At 40.8% G+C, this 16,557-nt stretch overlaps 1 protein-coding gene across 1 annotated transcript in view; it reads left to right on the top strand.

Annotated features, from left to right (window-relative positions):
- Nucleotides 1–16,557, top strand: part of nin (ninein (GSK3B interacting protein)) — a 148,797-nt gene that overhangs the window by 101,214 nt on the left and 31,026 nt on the right. Inside the window, exons 13-17 of the mRNA XM_048600390.1 lie at nucleotides 293–431; nucleotides 2,622–2,743; nucleotides 3,944–4,482; nucleotides 6,376–8,088; nucleotides 15,543–15,668. Of these exons, the coding sequence (XP_048456347.1) occupies nucleotides 293–431; nucleotides 2,622–2,743; nucleotides 3,944–4,482; nucleotides 6,376–8,088; nucleotides 15,543–15,668 (2,639 nt within the window). The remainder of the gene's footprint in view (nucleotides 1–292; nucleotides 432–2,621; nucleotides 2,744–3,943; nucleotides 4,483–6,375; nucleotides 8,089–15,542; nucleotides 15,669–16,557) is intronic.

Below are 16,557 nucleotides of genomic sequence, written 5' to 3'. Positions count from 1 at the left end.
AAGCAGTGCTATCAATTGAATGAAGTATCAAAGATATAAGAAAGCAGATAGGTATCAGTTCCCTTTCAAAAAGAGATCAGGCAATGTCCTTCATTTAGCTTCTAAGACTGTTTGTCGATTTCCACTAGTGTAGTTCTGTAAAATATCCTGTGAAGCCAGTTAGCAACATTAAAAGGAGGAATTCAAGTCAATCTTTTTGTGTTGTAAAGCTATAATAAAATCACTTCTACCTGCGCAGAATTATTTAGATATCTATTTATAATTATTTATCTAATATGTTTATCTAACTTAGGAGCTCCAGGACCGGATTGATGAACTGCAGTCTGAGTTACAAGCATATCAGACACAGGGGAGAAGTTTTAAACCATTAATGAGAAGTCCCTTGTCAGAGGAAATGGAGAGCAGGAGTGATGTTGGCGACTGTGATCATGGTACTGTAACATGCTAAGACCAGGGGAATGATGTTCTGGAATAGTGGCAGGCCTAAAGGTGGGAGTGAACTTAATTGTTAAGCAGAGTATGTTGAATCAGATCCTCCCAAACCTGCCTAAATACGAATGGACCTTGTTTACTCCGGGAGCCATTTGAAGCCACATTCTTGCTTTCATTTCTGACCCTCCTGGGCCCCTCACCCAATGCCAGAAACCCTCCTCCAAATGACACTCAGCCTTTTCAACAGTCATGCTTCATCCTGGGAGTCTGGGTAGTATTTTCCTAGCAGCAGCCACAGACTGCATCATGGTTGTCCTGAGTTCTAAGCTACAAGCTTCTGGGATTGGCTGGCAGATCCCGGTGGGGGACTTCCTGGGCTGGGTCCTAAATCCAGCAGAAATTTCACTGGCAGCTAAAGAGCTGCCTGATTCCAAAATGAGCTGACAGGCTTTCTCACCTTTGGTGGCCACCGTTTCCTTCCTGGGAACTCCTGCTTTGGGGTCTTGTTCAAAAATTGAGTTTTCAAGTTTTTTGAAATTGGTTTGGTTTCTTGTATTATTCAGGCACACATTAGAAAGTATATTTATCATCTGAGGAACCCTGATGTGGCCTAAAACTTCATGTGGAATTTACTACATTTCAATAATATTTAACGAGCAAAACAAACACTTTGGTTTATATAAAAAATCTTCTTTGCTTAATTCTAGCGTGATATTTAATAATTGTGTAAATATGTTCTTTATACACTTCCATGGACTGGATTTTCATGAAGTCAGGATGACTTTGTGGAAGCAAAATACGAGCAGCCAGGACCCAATTCCAGGATTCCAAAACCTATTCCTGGAGTTTCTGATCTTGACCAATCTGAGTTAAGGGCGCAAGCTACTTCAGGTCATGAGCTTATACCTTGTTCTCCTGACTTGGCCGGCTCTATTGTGGGGAGTGGTATCTCTTAGCCTGCCTCAATTTACATAGTGTCAGGCCCGCTTCTGAAGATCTCGTGGTTGACAGCCCCTCAGAGGTATCATGAACCCGAGTTTGAATGATGAAATATTTTGAAGGGCAAGTTCAAAAGGCCTTACAGATGTCTCCTATGTCAAGCTATGGTCCTCCACTGTGCCCTATGGTCCCTCATGCTCTCCATAGCAAACTATGAAATATCCAAATTCTCTTCAGCCCAGACATCCAGTACTCAGGTTTAAACACCTGAATCCCAGGAAACATTGCTTGATTGACAGATCTGTCTCTGATCCATTCTGTCAATCGTACAATACATATTTACACTTGATAAAAATGCATTTCAGAGTGTTTGCACATTTTACATTTGATACTTTAAAGGATCTGGATGATTGACACTTTCATAGGGCCTGAGAAAAATGTGTACTTTTTAAGTAGAAAATTACAGTTTATTGACTTTTTAAAAAGCCTTTCCACAAACATTCTTTTCTCAAGTTAATTAGTTCTGTACGGAGTACATAGCAGCTGAATAGATATGGAAATGCCACAGTTTGGCATGGAGGCTATGAGGGGACATGAATACAAGTGAGTGGAGGATTATAGGATGTGAATACCATTGGAAGTCAATGAATATGCATAGCTTGGCATGGAGGATACATGGAGCAATGAGGATGGTTGGGACTGATATGGTTGCATGAGATAGCATTGATGGGGCATGTGAAGGGACTCTGAGGGATGCAGGCTAGGAGGCTGTTCTTTGCTTGACTGGCATTATTACAACTGGGATGAAGTTCCAGAGTACTGAGGTAGGCCTCTTAAATGCCCAATAAAAACCAAAAGAACTGCGGACGCTCTAAATCCTGTTCTGAGGAAGGGTCACCAGACCCGAAACGTTAATGTAACGCCACGAGACCTGCTGGGCTTTTGCAGCAACTTCTGTTTTTGTTCCTCTTAAACAGTCCACCTTGGTATCCAGCATCCCTGTGGCTCCATCCTCTGTAGAGCGTCCACTGTAGAGACCCTCTTTACAGTGGGGTGAACAATTCAGAAAATCTCCCAACTCATTCTCCCTACCTGTAGGATGTAAAGCCAGTCCAATATTCCTGATTTTCTTGGAAATGAATGACTGTGTTTGACATGAAATTCATTTATTTGCCTTAAGGGTAGAATCTTTTTAAAAAATCAGCACAAAAGCCCTGACTCCTTTTGGCAAAATGCCATATCTTTTTCAGGTTTTGTTTCTGAAGAATGTAATCCATTGAACATGAGTTTGGAAGCAGAAATGGCCATAGAACAAATTAAGGAGCAACACCATCAGGCAATTGATGGTTTGAAAACTGAGCTTGATGTTAAGGCAAGTAAATGGAAAGCAAGATAATTGATTATCAGGTGAAGGTTATACAAAATACACTCAAAACCTCATTTTAGTGTTCCTGGGCAAATTGCATCTTAGCGTTGCACATTTAGATATTTCTTGAAGAATTCCATTATCCATTATTTTAATAGTCATATATATTGGTTTGCCTATATTATTTGTTAACAATATGGGAGTATCACTGGTAGGAAGTGCATATACTGTCCAGTCCTAATTACCCTAGAAAAGGTAATGGTGAGCTTCCTTCATGAACTGCTGTAGTCCATACTGTGCAGGCACACCCACCGTGCTGTTCTGAAGAAAAGTCCAGGATATTGGTGTAACAATTGTATAGGAACACTGATATATTTCCAAGTAAGGTTGGTGCATAGAGGAATAACTAGCAGGTGGTGATATTCCCATACTGTTGTCCTTCTAAGTGGTAATAATTTGGGGTCTGGTAGGTGCTATTGCAGGAGACTCAGTGAATTATTGCAATGCATCTTGGTAAACAGTAAATGGTACACACCACTGCCACTGTACATTGTAATGAAGGGAGTAAATATTCAAGGTGTGGATGGGGTTCCAATCAAGTGGGTTGCTTTATCCTGAATGGTGTTGAGCTTCAAGAGTCTTGTTTGATTAGTAACCATAAAGTACTAGTAATTATATAATATTATTTTGCTACCATTTCTAAATATCATATTGGATTCAGTGTTCTTGGTTTGGGTAGAGTTGGTAAATAGAATAGAATTATAGAATACCTACAGTATGGAAGCAGGCCATTCGGCCCATCGAGTCTACACCACCCCTCTGAAGGGCATCCCGCCCAGACCCACTCCCCCCACCCTATTCCTGTAAACCTGCATTTCTCTTGGCTAACCCATCTAGCCTGCACATCCTTGGACACAATAGGGCAATTTAGCATGGCCAATCCACCTAACCTGCACGTCTTTGGACTGTGGGAGGAAACCGGAGCACCCAGAAGAAACCCATGCAGACACGGGGAGAACGTGCAAACACCACCCGGGAAGTTGGGTGAAGCTGGAATTGAACCGGGGTCCCTGGCGCTGTGAGGCAGCAGTGAGCTATTGTGCCGCAGGAAAGGAACAGGGGTGTGTGTGTGTGTGTGTGTGTGTGAGAGAGAGAAAATACTTGCAAAGCATGACAATATTGGTTTTTCCCAATATTCCATTTTAGGTAAATTATTACGAAGAGCAGATAAATGAAATTAAAGCTAAATATGAATTGGAGAAAGAAGATATTAACCAAGAACACAAGAATAAGATTGCAAAAATGAATGATGAGCTCAACAAGCTCAGAAGCCATATTTCAGAACTTCAAGAAGCGATAGAGACCCTTAAAATCTTACAACATACAACAGAATGTAAACACAAAGAAGAAAAAGAAGAATTGCAGAATATGTTCAATGTAGATAAAACACAGCTAGAGATGCAGTTGAAACAGGAACATGAAGAAAGACACCAAAGCAAATTAAAGGAAGTAAGCCACTGCTTCCATAATGAGAAAGAAGAATTGTTAAAAAGGTTGATTGCTGCTGAAATGCAACTGGAAGATCAACAAAAAGAGCTGAAGGAAATATTCCTTAAAGAAAAAATGGAGCTGGAGCAAATTTACCACACACAAGTTTCTGAAGTCACAGAAAACCTTGAACAGGAGAAAGAAGAGTTGCAAAGGAATCTTTTACACGCGCAGCAAAATGAACTGCTACAGGAAAGGTAAGGATTAGAATGAAGACTATAGTGAAATTTCACAATCGTAATTGGGAAGGTAACTTAAATATTGAAGGCTAATCGAGGAAATGTAAACAGGATACCAGGTGGTGGATTGAGATAAACTGAAATCAAAATTTACAGTTTAGACTATTGACAACTTATAATCGAAAACACAACTTAATTTTTGAGCTTTTACAAATTATGGGGGAGCAGGTCTAATGGGCATTTATTGAATCTTCTGTTCAAGTTATGCTTAGATTTGTATTCATTGAATATAATGTTGATATGTATAACAGAAGATTAATAGGAGTTCATTTGACCATGTTTTATTTCCTGAAGTCATATTGATAAAACTAGTGGAAACATTTGGAACACGGTTTGGAGATTACATGACCAGCCTTAATCAAAAGAGTTTAAGCACTTCTTTCAGGATATTATCCCTAATTGCTTATTTTTTGTGTTAAGCAAAAATCTCTAATTTTTTTTGTTTATATAAGCAAATTGAGCTTTCTCATTCAAATCAACTTAGCTTTGAGTTTAACCTTCAAAACGTACATGTTCATTTGAACATAGATGAATCAACATTTTCTGTTACATTTTCCACAAGATCCTTCTAATATTGCTTGCTGGATTCTCACCAACTTCCATTTATAATTTATTTTACGGAACTTTTCTCTTGATTAATTGCTTGCCTCAAAATTATTTTGAGGCAAAATTCAATTCATTCACACCCTTTCTCAAGCACTACAAATGCTATTTTGGCTCTAAAATGACATCTGTGGTGTCCGTGTATGCTTCTGGTGTAAGAGGGACCTGTCAGGCACAACAGAGCATCAACCTGAAGAGAATCTGCAGAGTAGGCAGATTGTAATGCAAACCACTGCCTGATGCTGATTTGACACCAGTGGTTGGAACTCAGTGTTCCAGTCAATCCCATGCGCAACAAAGTACGCATTCAGTTTCAGGATGGAATGACCAACACTACTGATCATCAATGAATTGCAGACTAGATGCTGGTTGATTTCTGCTGGCTATTTCTGCTATTACAGAAGGGCTTGGTACTTTCTAGAGGTCTATAAAGTTGCTTAAGTCTACAGGGAGGAGACTCAATTAGATAGGCAGGGTGGCAGCTTTTGAGCTACAATACATTGACTTCAAGGAGTCTTCACAAATCAGTTATTCCTCAATTTGATGTACTCCCCCTTGGAATACAGAATGGCTAGAACAAAGAGCTCACAAAGCAGGGCAAGCTGACGGAAGAGTTGGGGTCGGGAGGGGAAGAAGGACTCTCAACAGGAGGTTATATCCACCAAGGATACTCCAAGAGATATTCAACTATTCAGAACCTAGCAAGGAACACTGCGTTAGACATCTATGGCTCAGTTAGGAATACGTTGTCACAGAAATCTGTCACGTGAAGCTGCCATAACTATAACCTCAAAGCAAGGAAAGGAACACATTGCTCATGGCTATATAAATGACAATGATCATGAACTTTTTATGGGCTAGTTTCCTTTCAGACTGGAGCACAAGCTGTGTTTCGTGCTGACTGAATATAGCAATCATTTAAATTAGATAGCAGCATCACGTAAACATGCTGCCTGCATCAGAAACAACGGGTGCGACCACACATTGTGGTTTACTCTTCCACTTTTGAGAAATATTGGATTTTTCCCCCTCCCTTTGAATCCCTGGTGGACACAGGATTTTGTATATTACCCATTATTCATGTTACCCTGTGTGTAGCTGAACCTGAATCTTTCCTCACCCTACAATTGGTAACAGTGGATAGTAATCAGAAATTGGCACCACGAATGATTTTTTTTCTCCTCTATTACCAGAGACACTGCCTCAGCTGAGTTTGATTTGTAATTATTCCAATTTTCTATCATATAGGAAAAGCATGGAAAACAAATTTAACCAGAAGATTGCCGAGATGGAAACCCAGTTTGCCAAGGAACATCAAACAATCGTACTTAAATTCAAAGCAGAAACATCTGAACTTGAAGAAAAATACCAACATGAACTTTTACAACTTGAAAAACAGCTTCAGGAAGAGAAAGGGCAGTGGGAGTTTGAGAAAGAGGAGCTTTTACAGGAAAGTGAAGATGACAAAGAAAAGCTGAAGGAAATGTTAAAAGAGAAAAGCTTAGTTGCTCAGATGCTTACTGAAGAGAGAGACAGATTAGAGAAATCTTGCAAAGATGAACTAAATAAATTAACTTCTGAACATCAGCAGCTTCAAAAGGAACTGGAAGAGTTTAAATCTGCTGCCTCAAAGAAAGATCATATTTTGACAGATGAAATTATAAGCTTGAGGAAGGAATTGAAGGTACAATTACAAAGGAAAGAAGAACAATTGGCCAAGACTGGGGATAAGCAGGAGCAGACCAGAATATTGATTGAACAGATGGAAGCAGAATCTGAAAAGGAAATAAATAGACTGAAATTGGAAAATCTTCAATTGGAAGAAAAACATTCAATGATTTCTGTTCAGCTCCAGGCAGCACATAAAGAATTTGTCAAAGAAAAGGCAGAACATTGTTCTGAAATCTCCAGACTGCAAGAGAAAATCAAAAATATGGAAGAGGACATGGTGTTCCTTAGTGAAAAGCAGAGGTCCAACAATGAACTGGAGGGGGAAAGTAACAAGATGAAAAACAAAATTACTGACTTGCAGGAGAAAACACTACAGCTGGAAGTGCAAACATTATTGCTTCCAGACTCGAAAAAGTTACAAGAGGAATTCAAAAAAGATTATGTAAAGATGAGAACTGAAACTTCGGAGTTAGAAGAAAGTTGTCAAAAATTAAAAGGAAAAATTCTAGATCAGCCAAACCTGCAGAAAGCCAATGAACTACTTAAAAGAGAAAAGACAGAACTAATGAAGGTGAACTTTGAACTTCAAGCAAAGATTGAACAACTTCAGGGTAAATTGATGCCTCTTACAAACTTGGAGAAAGGGTCTGTATCATCAGAGAAGGAAATAAGATCAGAAAACTCAAATCTGAACATGCAAATAAAGGAACTAGAGGAAGAAACACTGGACGTTTCAAAGTTACAGAAAACAATTGAGTTGTTGAAAAATGAAGTGGGTAAAATGAAATCAGAGAAGCTGGAATGTCAAGATAAAGTTGAACCATTGCAAGAAAAAGTTGAAGTTCTCACAAAGGTGCTTGAAGAATCTGAGAAAGAACTGGCAGAAGTAAAATTACAAAATGTGAGTTTGAAAGATAGCATAAATGAATTTCAGGAAAAAGCTCTGGAGCTCTCAAATTTACAAAAAGCTATTGAACTGTTTAAAAGTGAAAAAATAGAAATGATACAGGAAAGAGTACAACTTCAAGAAAAAATTAAACAGTTACAAGACAAAGCTAAGGTATTTTCAGACTTAGAGACTGCGTGTGAAGGCTCCGAGAAAGAAATACTAAAAGTAAGGGCTCAGAACACAAGTCTGCAAGAAAGGACCAAGCAATTGGAAGAGAAGGTTGTGTCCATTTCAGAACTTCACAAGAGAAATGCTCAAACTGAGATAGAGAATGCTGAGTTAAAAGTCGTCGTCGCCAGATTGCAAGAGCAATTAAATCAGCAACAAGCCAGAACGAACAGGTAATGGTTATGGTTATTTTATGCAACTTCAGTAAGTTCCCAGTCCTTTGTGATAAAGTCTTTTGGCCGAAATGTGAAATTAACATACTTTCATTTCCAATGCTTGCTTTTCCAAACATGTGGACAGCTGACTTCTTTGAAATGTGGTAAGCTGATAATCCTAGTGATTTAAGATGGTGCATTTTCAGTTAAAATTAAACTAAGTGTATTTTGTTTATAGTATCAGTTAGACTTTAAAGGCTAGATTTTCCATCCCTTGATTATGAATGGGTGGATTTCTTGCCCTCCTTAAAGGCTTGTATTGTCATTCTTTATAAGTTCCTAAAGGTTGATGTGTGAACCATTGTGAAAGCTAATTATGCTTTGAATCACATCAGTTCCAAAATTCTAAGTGACTTATTGTGCAACCTGCGATGAAATTGGCACATTATAAGAAATGTGGATGTTTAGTCCGTGTTGAGATACAACAATTTCATTAGGTTTCTTGCAGTTTTTCTCTGAAGTTATTCATTTTTTGTTTTAAACTTTGCTGCTATGACTCTTGTTCAACATCATTTTAAAGTGAATACATCTTTGAATATTGTATACTAGACTTCAGTCGAGTGTGGAAAGGAGACTTGCACAATATATTCCTCTGGAGCTTCTTCAATATATTCAAGGAGTATTTGAACTGTGCAAATTTACAAAAAAGGCCATTTTATTTTTAGCTGCTAAAACAGCTGTGCGTTAAATGAATTGAATTTATAAAAAGGCATTGAAAAATTGGAACAAAAGCAGAAGTTGCTGGAAAAGCTCAGCAGTCTGGCAGCAACTGTGAAGAAAAAATCAGAGTTAACGTTTTGGATCCGGTGACCCTTCCTCAGAACCTGCTGAGCTTTTCCAGTAATTTCTGTTTTTGTTCCTGATTTACAGCATCCGCAGTTCTTCTGGTTTTTGTTGAAAAATTGGAATTGAGGATTAATGCATTTTCCTTCAAAATTATCAACTATTTTATTTTATGGGTTTGTTTAAAGTGAGCTTTTAGTGCTAATTTTTGTTGCTACTTTGTTGCTTTGTTGATGTGTCAAATTAAGAGCAAATATTCTTATTGTAATCTATAACATATATTCCTGTACAAATGTACTATAAAGAATTAGATCATGCAAATTTAGTATTCTGAATTACATGATCACGGGAAGAGAGCACATTATGATAGATGAATCTCTGAAATTGGTAAATTTAAATTATCTTAACTAAAAAACAGATATCGATAAAAACTGCAAACAGAGAAACATAATGGAAAATTACATCAAATGTTCATTCAAAGCATATTTCAGAATGGGAGAGAGTTTTTCTTTATCATAAAACTGTTTGCTTGTATACTGTCTATATAAAATGCGCCACCTTCTGTATTATTCTTGAAGCATGATGGAATGGTGAATGTTAATGTTTTCGTTTGTTGCTCCATGAGGTGAAATGCACCACTGCATGTGTGACTGTCTAGCCTTTAGCCATTTTCTCATTTGCATGTTCACACCTTATCTTAAAATTAAGTTAAGGCCATAACTGCTCTTTAACATTGATAAATACATAACTAAATAACAAAATATTTCAAATGTACCAATTTTAATTTCAACTTTTCCAATTTTTCATATGTTTGTGTCAATATGCATCACCATCACTCCATGATTCTAACACCCTTCCCCCTTGCAAATTTGCAGCAGGTCATAAGAGGCCATTTAATTGGATAACCCAGTTATGTCCATAGTAGGAAAGGCTTGGACAGCATTCCTGCCAGAGCCATATCGACTGTGAAGCAAGCAGAATCTCACTGTGTGGGAGCATCGGAAGCAAACCTGCATGGTCTGCCTTGTGGTTATCTGGAGGTAGTGGAGGGGATGGCTTGTTCAAAGGCAGTCTGCCTGATCAAGGGACCCAGGCAGAAATGGAGGTCTATTGAGAACTTCTCACTCACTCACCCACCAACCTTGCCATGTAACTGCCTACTTACCTACCAACCTGGCCCTCAGCTGGATGTCTTACTAGCCGCAGCCATCACCAGCCACAGCAACTCTCTGCGGACAGTGCTTTTGTCCCTTGGTCCTAGATCTGGAAAAAGACCTGTTTCTGCCCAGTACAGCACCTTTTCTTTTCAGTTAGCAAAACAGGAAACACTACCTTGTGCCTACATCTGTTAACCTTGGCTCAGTAGTAGCAGTTCCCTCTCCATGCCAGGAGGTCGTGGATTCAAGCCTCAATTCAAAGATTTGAAACCATGCTCTAGGCTGACATATTAGTGCAGTAGAACAATGTAACAGTGCTACAGTGTTGGAGGAGTTGTCTTTTTGATGAAAAAGCGAGGACCCCTCTTGCAAGTGTATTTGTACAGTTGTCTTCCACAGATGCCAGCTTTTTTGAAAGACTCTTTGATGAGTAATTTTTGGCAAATATCCTTGCAGGGAAGTTTGCTAGTGCCACTTGGGTGGGTTTAAACCAATGTGGCAGGGGTGTGAGAAACAGAGCAATAGGTCAGCATGTGGGGTGATTGAGGAGAAGATAAACATTAAGACTAGTCTAATAGGCAGAACCGGCAGGGCCAGGTTAATGAACATGAAGGGACAGGCTGTCTGAAGTATATTTATTTTAAGGAGTATAACAAGTAAGGCAAGCTTGATCTTAGACAACAAGGTGTAGAGCTGGATGAACACAGCAGGCCAGGCAGCATCACAGGAGCAGGAAAGCTGACATTTCGGGTCTGTACCCTTCTTCAGAAAAATCTTAGAGCCGTGATTAGTTCATGGAATTATGATGCCATAGAAATTACAGAAATTTAGTTGAAAGAAGGACAGGACTGGCAGCACACCGTTCCAGGATTTAGATGTTTCAGGCAAGTTACAGAGGGGTGTAAAAGGGATGGGGGAACTGCTTTACAAAAGAAGGAGAATGTCACAGCTGTAAAAAGGATATCTTGGAGGGCTCATCCAGCAAGGCCATATGGTTAGAATTTAGGAATAAAAATGGTGCAGACCCTATGCTGTGGTTATACTAAAGTCCTCCCAATTGCCAACAGAAGATACAGGAACTGATATGTAAGCAAATTATGGAAAGTTATGAAAAAGCTAGGGTTGTTCTAATGGGTGAATTTAACTTCCCCATTACTGACTGGGACTTCCTTCATGCCAGAGGCTTAGATGAGGATCCAGAAGCATTTCTTGAAACAACATGTAAGTAGTCCTACTAGTGAGGGGACCATACGAGACCTTGTACTGGGGAATGAGCCTGGCCAGGTGATTGAAGTTTCAGTTGGAGAGCATTTTGGGAACAGAGATCATAATTCTGTAAGTTTTAAGATAGTTATGGGTCAGGATAAGACTGGCCCTCAGGTGAAAGTGCTAAACTGGGGGAAGGCTAATGACAACAGTAATAGGCAGGAACTGGAAAAATTAGATTGCGGTGGCTGTTTGAGGGTAAAACGACATCACACATGGCCGCGGGAGTATTTTAAAGGCCAGTTGATCAGAGTTCAGGACCAACATGATCCTGTGACGATGGAAGATAAGTATGGCAAGATTCAGGAACCTTGGAACGACAAGAGATGTTGAAAGGTCAGTCAAAAAGAGAAAGGAAACAAATGTAAGGTTTAGGAAACTGAAATCAAACAACGTCCTTGAGTATAAGGAAGCAGAAAAGAAATTAAACACAAAAATTAGGAAAGCTAGAAGGGGCCATGAAATGCCCTTGGCAAGTAGGATTAAGGAGAACCTCCATGCATTTTATATGTGTATTAGGAGCAAGAGGGTATCTAGGGAAAGGGGAAGTCCACACAAGGCCATAGGGAGGAATTTATGTGTGGAGTGAAGGAAGTGGATGAAATCCTTAATGAGTACCTTGTATTGGTCTTCACCAAGAATAAGGACACGGATAATGGTAAGATTAGGGAGGGGTATGTTCTTGTTAGGGCATGTTGATAATAAGAAGGAGGAGATGTTCGTTGTCTTGAAAAACATTAAGGTAGATAAGACGCAGGGTCTGATAGGTTCTATCACAAGATAGTGAAGGAGGCAAGTGAGGAGATTACTTGGCCTTGAAAGACATCCTCTTTGGCCACAGGCAAAGTCAAAAAAGACTGGAGAGTAGCCAATGTTGTTCCTTTCTTTAAGAATGGCAAAAGGGATATTCCAGAAATGATAGGCCAGTGAGTCTTACATCAGTGGTTGGGAAATTGTTGGAGAAAATTCTTAGGGACAGGGTTTACTCGTATTTGAAGAAGAATGGACTGACTAGGGATAATCAGCATTGCTTTATGTGGGGAGGTCTTGTCTCACAAACTTGATTGAGTTTTTTGAGGAAGTAATGAAGATGATTTATAAGGTTTGGATAGTGGATGTTGTCTACATGGGCTTTACTAAAGCACTTGTCAAGGTACATCATAGTACACCTATAATACACATCCTCTCGCCCACCTTCCTGCAAAAATGCCATCCCCTATTCCCAATTCCTTTGCCTCCGCCGCATCTGCTCCCGAAATGAGGCATTCCACTCCCGGACATCCCAGATGTCCTCGTTTTTCAAGGACCGCAACTTCCCCTCCACAGTGGTCGAAAACGACCTCGACTGCATCTCTCATGTTGCCCGCAACTCATCCCTCACACCCCCTCCCCGCAATAACAACAAAAACAGAAACCCCCTTGTCCTCACGTAACACCCCACCAACCTCCGGATCCAACGCATCATCCTCCGGCCCTTCTGCCATCTGCAATCTGACACCACTACCAAAGACATTTTTCCCTCCCCACCCTTATCTGCCTTCCGGAGGGACCACTCTCTCCATGACTCCCTTGTCCGCTCCACACTCCCCACCAGCCCCACCACCCCCGGCACTTTTCCCTGCAACCGCAGGAAGTGCTACACCTGCCCCTACACCTCCTTCCTCACCCCCATCCCAGGCCCCAAGAAAACCTTCCACATCAAACAGATGTTCACCTGCACATCTGCTAATGTGGTATACTGCATCCGCCGTTCCCGATGTGGCCTCCTCTACATTGGGGAAACCAAACGGAGGCTTGGAGACCGCTTTGTGGAACACCTACGTTCGGTTCGCGACAAACAACTGCACCTCCCAGTTGCGAACCACTTCAACTCCCCCTCCCACTTCTTGAATGACATGTCCATCCTGGGCCTCATCCAGTGCCACAATGATGCCACCCGAAGGTTGTAGGAACAGTACCTCATATTTCGCTTGGGAACCCTGCAGCCCAATGGTATCAATGTGGACTTCCCAAGCTTCAAAATCTCCCCTCCTCCGACCGCATCCCAAAACCAGCCCAGCTCGTCCCCGCCTCCCTAACCTGTCTGTCCTTTCTCCCACCTATCCACTCCTCCCACCTCAACCCCCACCCCACCTCCTACCTACCAGCCTCATCCCTGCCTCCTTGACCTGTCCGTCTTCCCTTGACTGACCAACCCCCACCCTAACTCCCCACCTACACTCACCTTTACTGGCTCCATCCCCGCCTCCTTGACCTGTCCGTCTCCTCTCCACATATCTGCTCCTTTTTCCATCTTCCATCCGCCTCCCCCTCTCTCTCTATTTATTTCAGAGTCCCCTTCCCCTCCCCCATTTCTGAAGAAGGGTCCAGACCCGAAACGACAGCTTTCCTGCTCCTCTGATGCTGCTTGGCCTGCTGTGTTCATCCAGCTCTACACCTTGTTACATCATGGTAGTGCTGGGATCGCTGTTGTTTGTAAGATATATAAATGATTTGGATGAAAACGGAGGTGGTCTGATTAGTAAGTTTGCAGACAACATAAGAATGGTAGAATTGTGGATAGTGAGGAAGGTTATCAAAGGTACAGCAGTGTATGGATCAGTTGGAAAGTTGGACAGAGAACTGACAAACGTGAGATGATGCATTTTGGGAAGTCAAACACAAGAGGAAAGTATACAGTAGATGGCCACATCCTTAGGAACATTGACATACAGAGGAATCTTGGGGTGCAAGTTCATACCTCCCTGAAAGCAAAACAAGTGGATCAGATGGTAAAGAAGGTGGACAGTATGCTTGGCTTCATCGGCCAGGGCATGAGTATGACAAATCATCTCGCAGCTGTACAAAACTTTAGTTCAGCCACATTGGAGTATGGTATGTAGCTCTGTTTGCCACACTGTAGGAGGATTGTGGAGGCTTTAGAGAGGGTGCAAAAGAGATTTACCAAGATATTCGAGATAGTAGGAACTGCAGATGCTGGAGAATCTGAGATAACAAGGTGTAGAGCTGGATGAACACAGCAGGCCAAGCAGCATCATAAGAGCAGGAAGGCTGACATTTCGGGCCTAGACCCTTCATCAGAAATTGCCCGGATTGGAGAGTATTAACTACAAGGAGAGGTTGAACAAACTTGAATTGTTTTCACTAGAGCATTGGGGGTTGAGGGGTGATCTGATTGAAGTAGATAAAATTATGAGAGGCACGGATAGGGTGGATATTCAAAGGCTTTTTACCAAGGTGGTAATGTCAAATACTAGGGGGTATAGGTTTATGGTGAGGGGAAAAATTTAAAGCAGATGTGCGAGGAAAGTTTTTTACACAGCGGGTGGTATGTGCCTGGAATGCGCTGCCATGAGAGGTAATAGAAGCCGAGGCACTTAAACAGTAATGTGAAGAAGCAGGAAATAAAGAGATACAGACCGTGTGCAGGCAGCTGGGATTAGTTTAGAATGGCATCATGATCAGCACTGACATGATGGGCCAAAGGGCCTTGCCCTGTGCTGTACTGTTCTGTGTGCTATGTAGTTCCACTTCCCTGTTCTTTTCCCTAGCCTTTTTGTCCCTTTTCAAGTATATATCAAAATATGTTTTGTAAGTTACTATTGAATTTGCTTCCTTCCAAGTAGAACATTTCAGATATTAAAAGTTTGTGGTGTAAATAAATTTCGCCTTAACTCCTCCAAGTGCCTTTTGTAATTAATCATCTTTATGATGTGCCTCAGGTTGCTAACCCTCCTGTCAGTGGAAATGTTTCTCCTTTTCTGATCTATGAAAGTTCTTCATAATTTCAAATACCCTTTTAAATAGAGTTATAGAGTCACACAGCACGGAAACAAACTGGTCCACGCCAACCAGACATCCCAATCTGACCTAGTCCCATTTGCCTCACACCTTAATTTTCTCTGCTGTAAGGATAACAACCCCGACTTCATTGCCTCCCATAAAACTGAAATTCATTATCCCTGGTATCAGTCCAGCAAATCCCCTCTATACCCACTGCAAAGCATTGATACCCTTCCTAAAATAGCTGCCTCAAATTGGATATGATACTCCAGCTAGAGTTGAATGTACAAACATTAAGCATAAACATCCTCTTTTTCTAGTTCCTTTTACATTTCTTTCAATCCTTTTTATCTTTTCTTTCTTTTCCTTAAATTGACAGAATTAAACTCAAAAGTATTTTAGCATTTTCTTTTTGTTCTGCAGCGGTGAATCTGAAGAACCCACTGGTGCAAATGACATCTTAAAAGATCAAAAGGCCACATTGAGGGAGGAAGAAGGAGTTTATCATGAGAAAATCATAGAATTGAATGAAGCGCAACAGGAATTAAAGTAAGTTACTGTAAAGGCTACTCGGGGTCCCCAAAAATATAAATTAGTTAAAATCATGGCCACAAAACTCAATAAGTTCAATTAGTTTTTTTTAAAAATCTTTCATGGTATGTGGGCATTGTTGGCAAGGCCAGCGTTTGTTGCCCATCCCTAATGACCTTTGAACTAAGTGGCTTGCCAATCCTTTTGGAAGGCAGTTAAAAGTCAAATACATTGATATTGGTCAAAAGTTACATAAAGGCCAGACCAGGTAAAAATGGGAGATTTCCTTCTCTGAAGAATATTGGTGAACCAGATGGATTTTTATGACAATCAATAGTAATGACATGACTGAAAACAAATGCTGGAGATCAGAGCGGGTCGGGCAGCATCCGTGGAGACAGAGCAAGTTAAAGTTTTGAATCTAGATGATTCTTCATCAGAGCTGACATGAAGTGTGGAGGGGGCAGCATTTACACAATAGTGGGAGAGGGGATAGAGTGCTGGGGAAAAATGATGTTGATAGTTCAGATTAAGTGATCGGAATGTGAGAATGGCAGAACAATGATGTGTCCAAATGCCAGACTGGAAAGAACAGACCGTCCCACTGGGGTGGCGGGGAGGGGGTGGGTGTGGGTGCAGGGGGTGGAGTTAGGGGTGGGGAAGGGGAGAGAAGACATGGTGACAGAGAATGTAACAGGTAAAGCTAAAAGAAAGGGAAGGAATAGGAGTGGGTTCACAATCTGAAGGTGTTGAACTCAATATTGAACCCAGAAGGTTGTAAAGTGCCTAGTGTGAAGATGAGATGTTGCTTCTCCACTTCGCACTGTGATTCACTGAAGCATTGCAACATGGCCACCATTACAGGCAGTAACATTCAATTCCAAAATGATCATTTGAATTTAAATGT

Source organism: Rhincodon typus, chromosome 8, assembly GCF_021869965.1.
Source record: "Rhincodon typus isolate 14 chromosome 8, sRhiTyp1.1, whole genome shotgun sequence".
In the NCBI taxonomy this organism is placed as follows: Eukaryota; Metazoa; Chordata; class Chondrichthyes; order Orectolobiformes; family Rhincodontidae; genus Rhincodon; species Rhincodon typus.
This window is presented reverse-complemented; position numbering and strand designations above follow the sequence as displayed.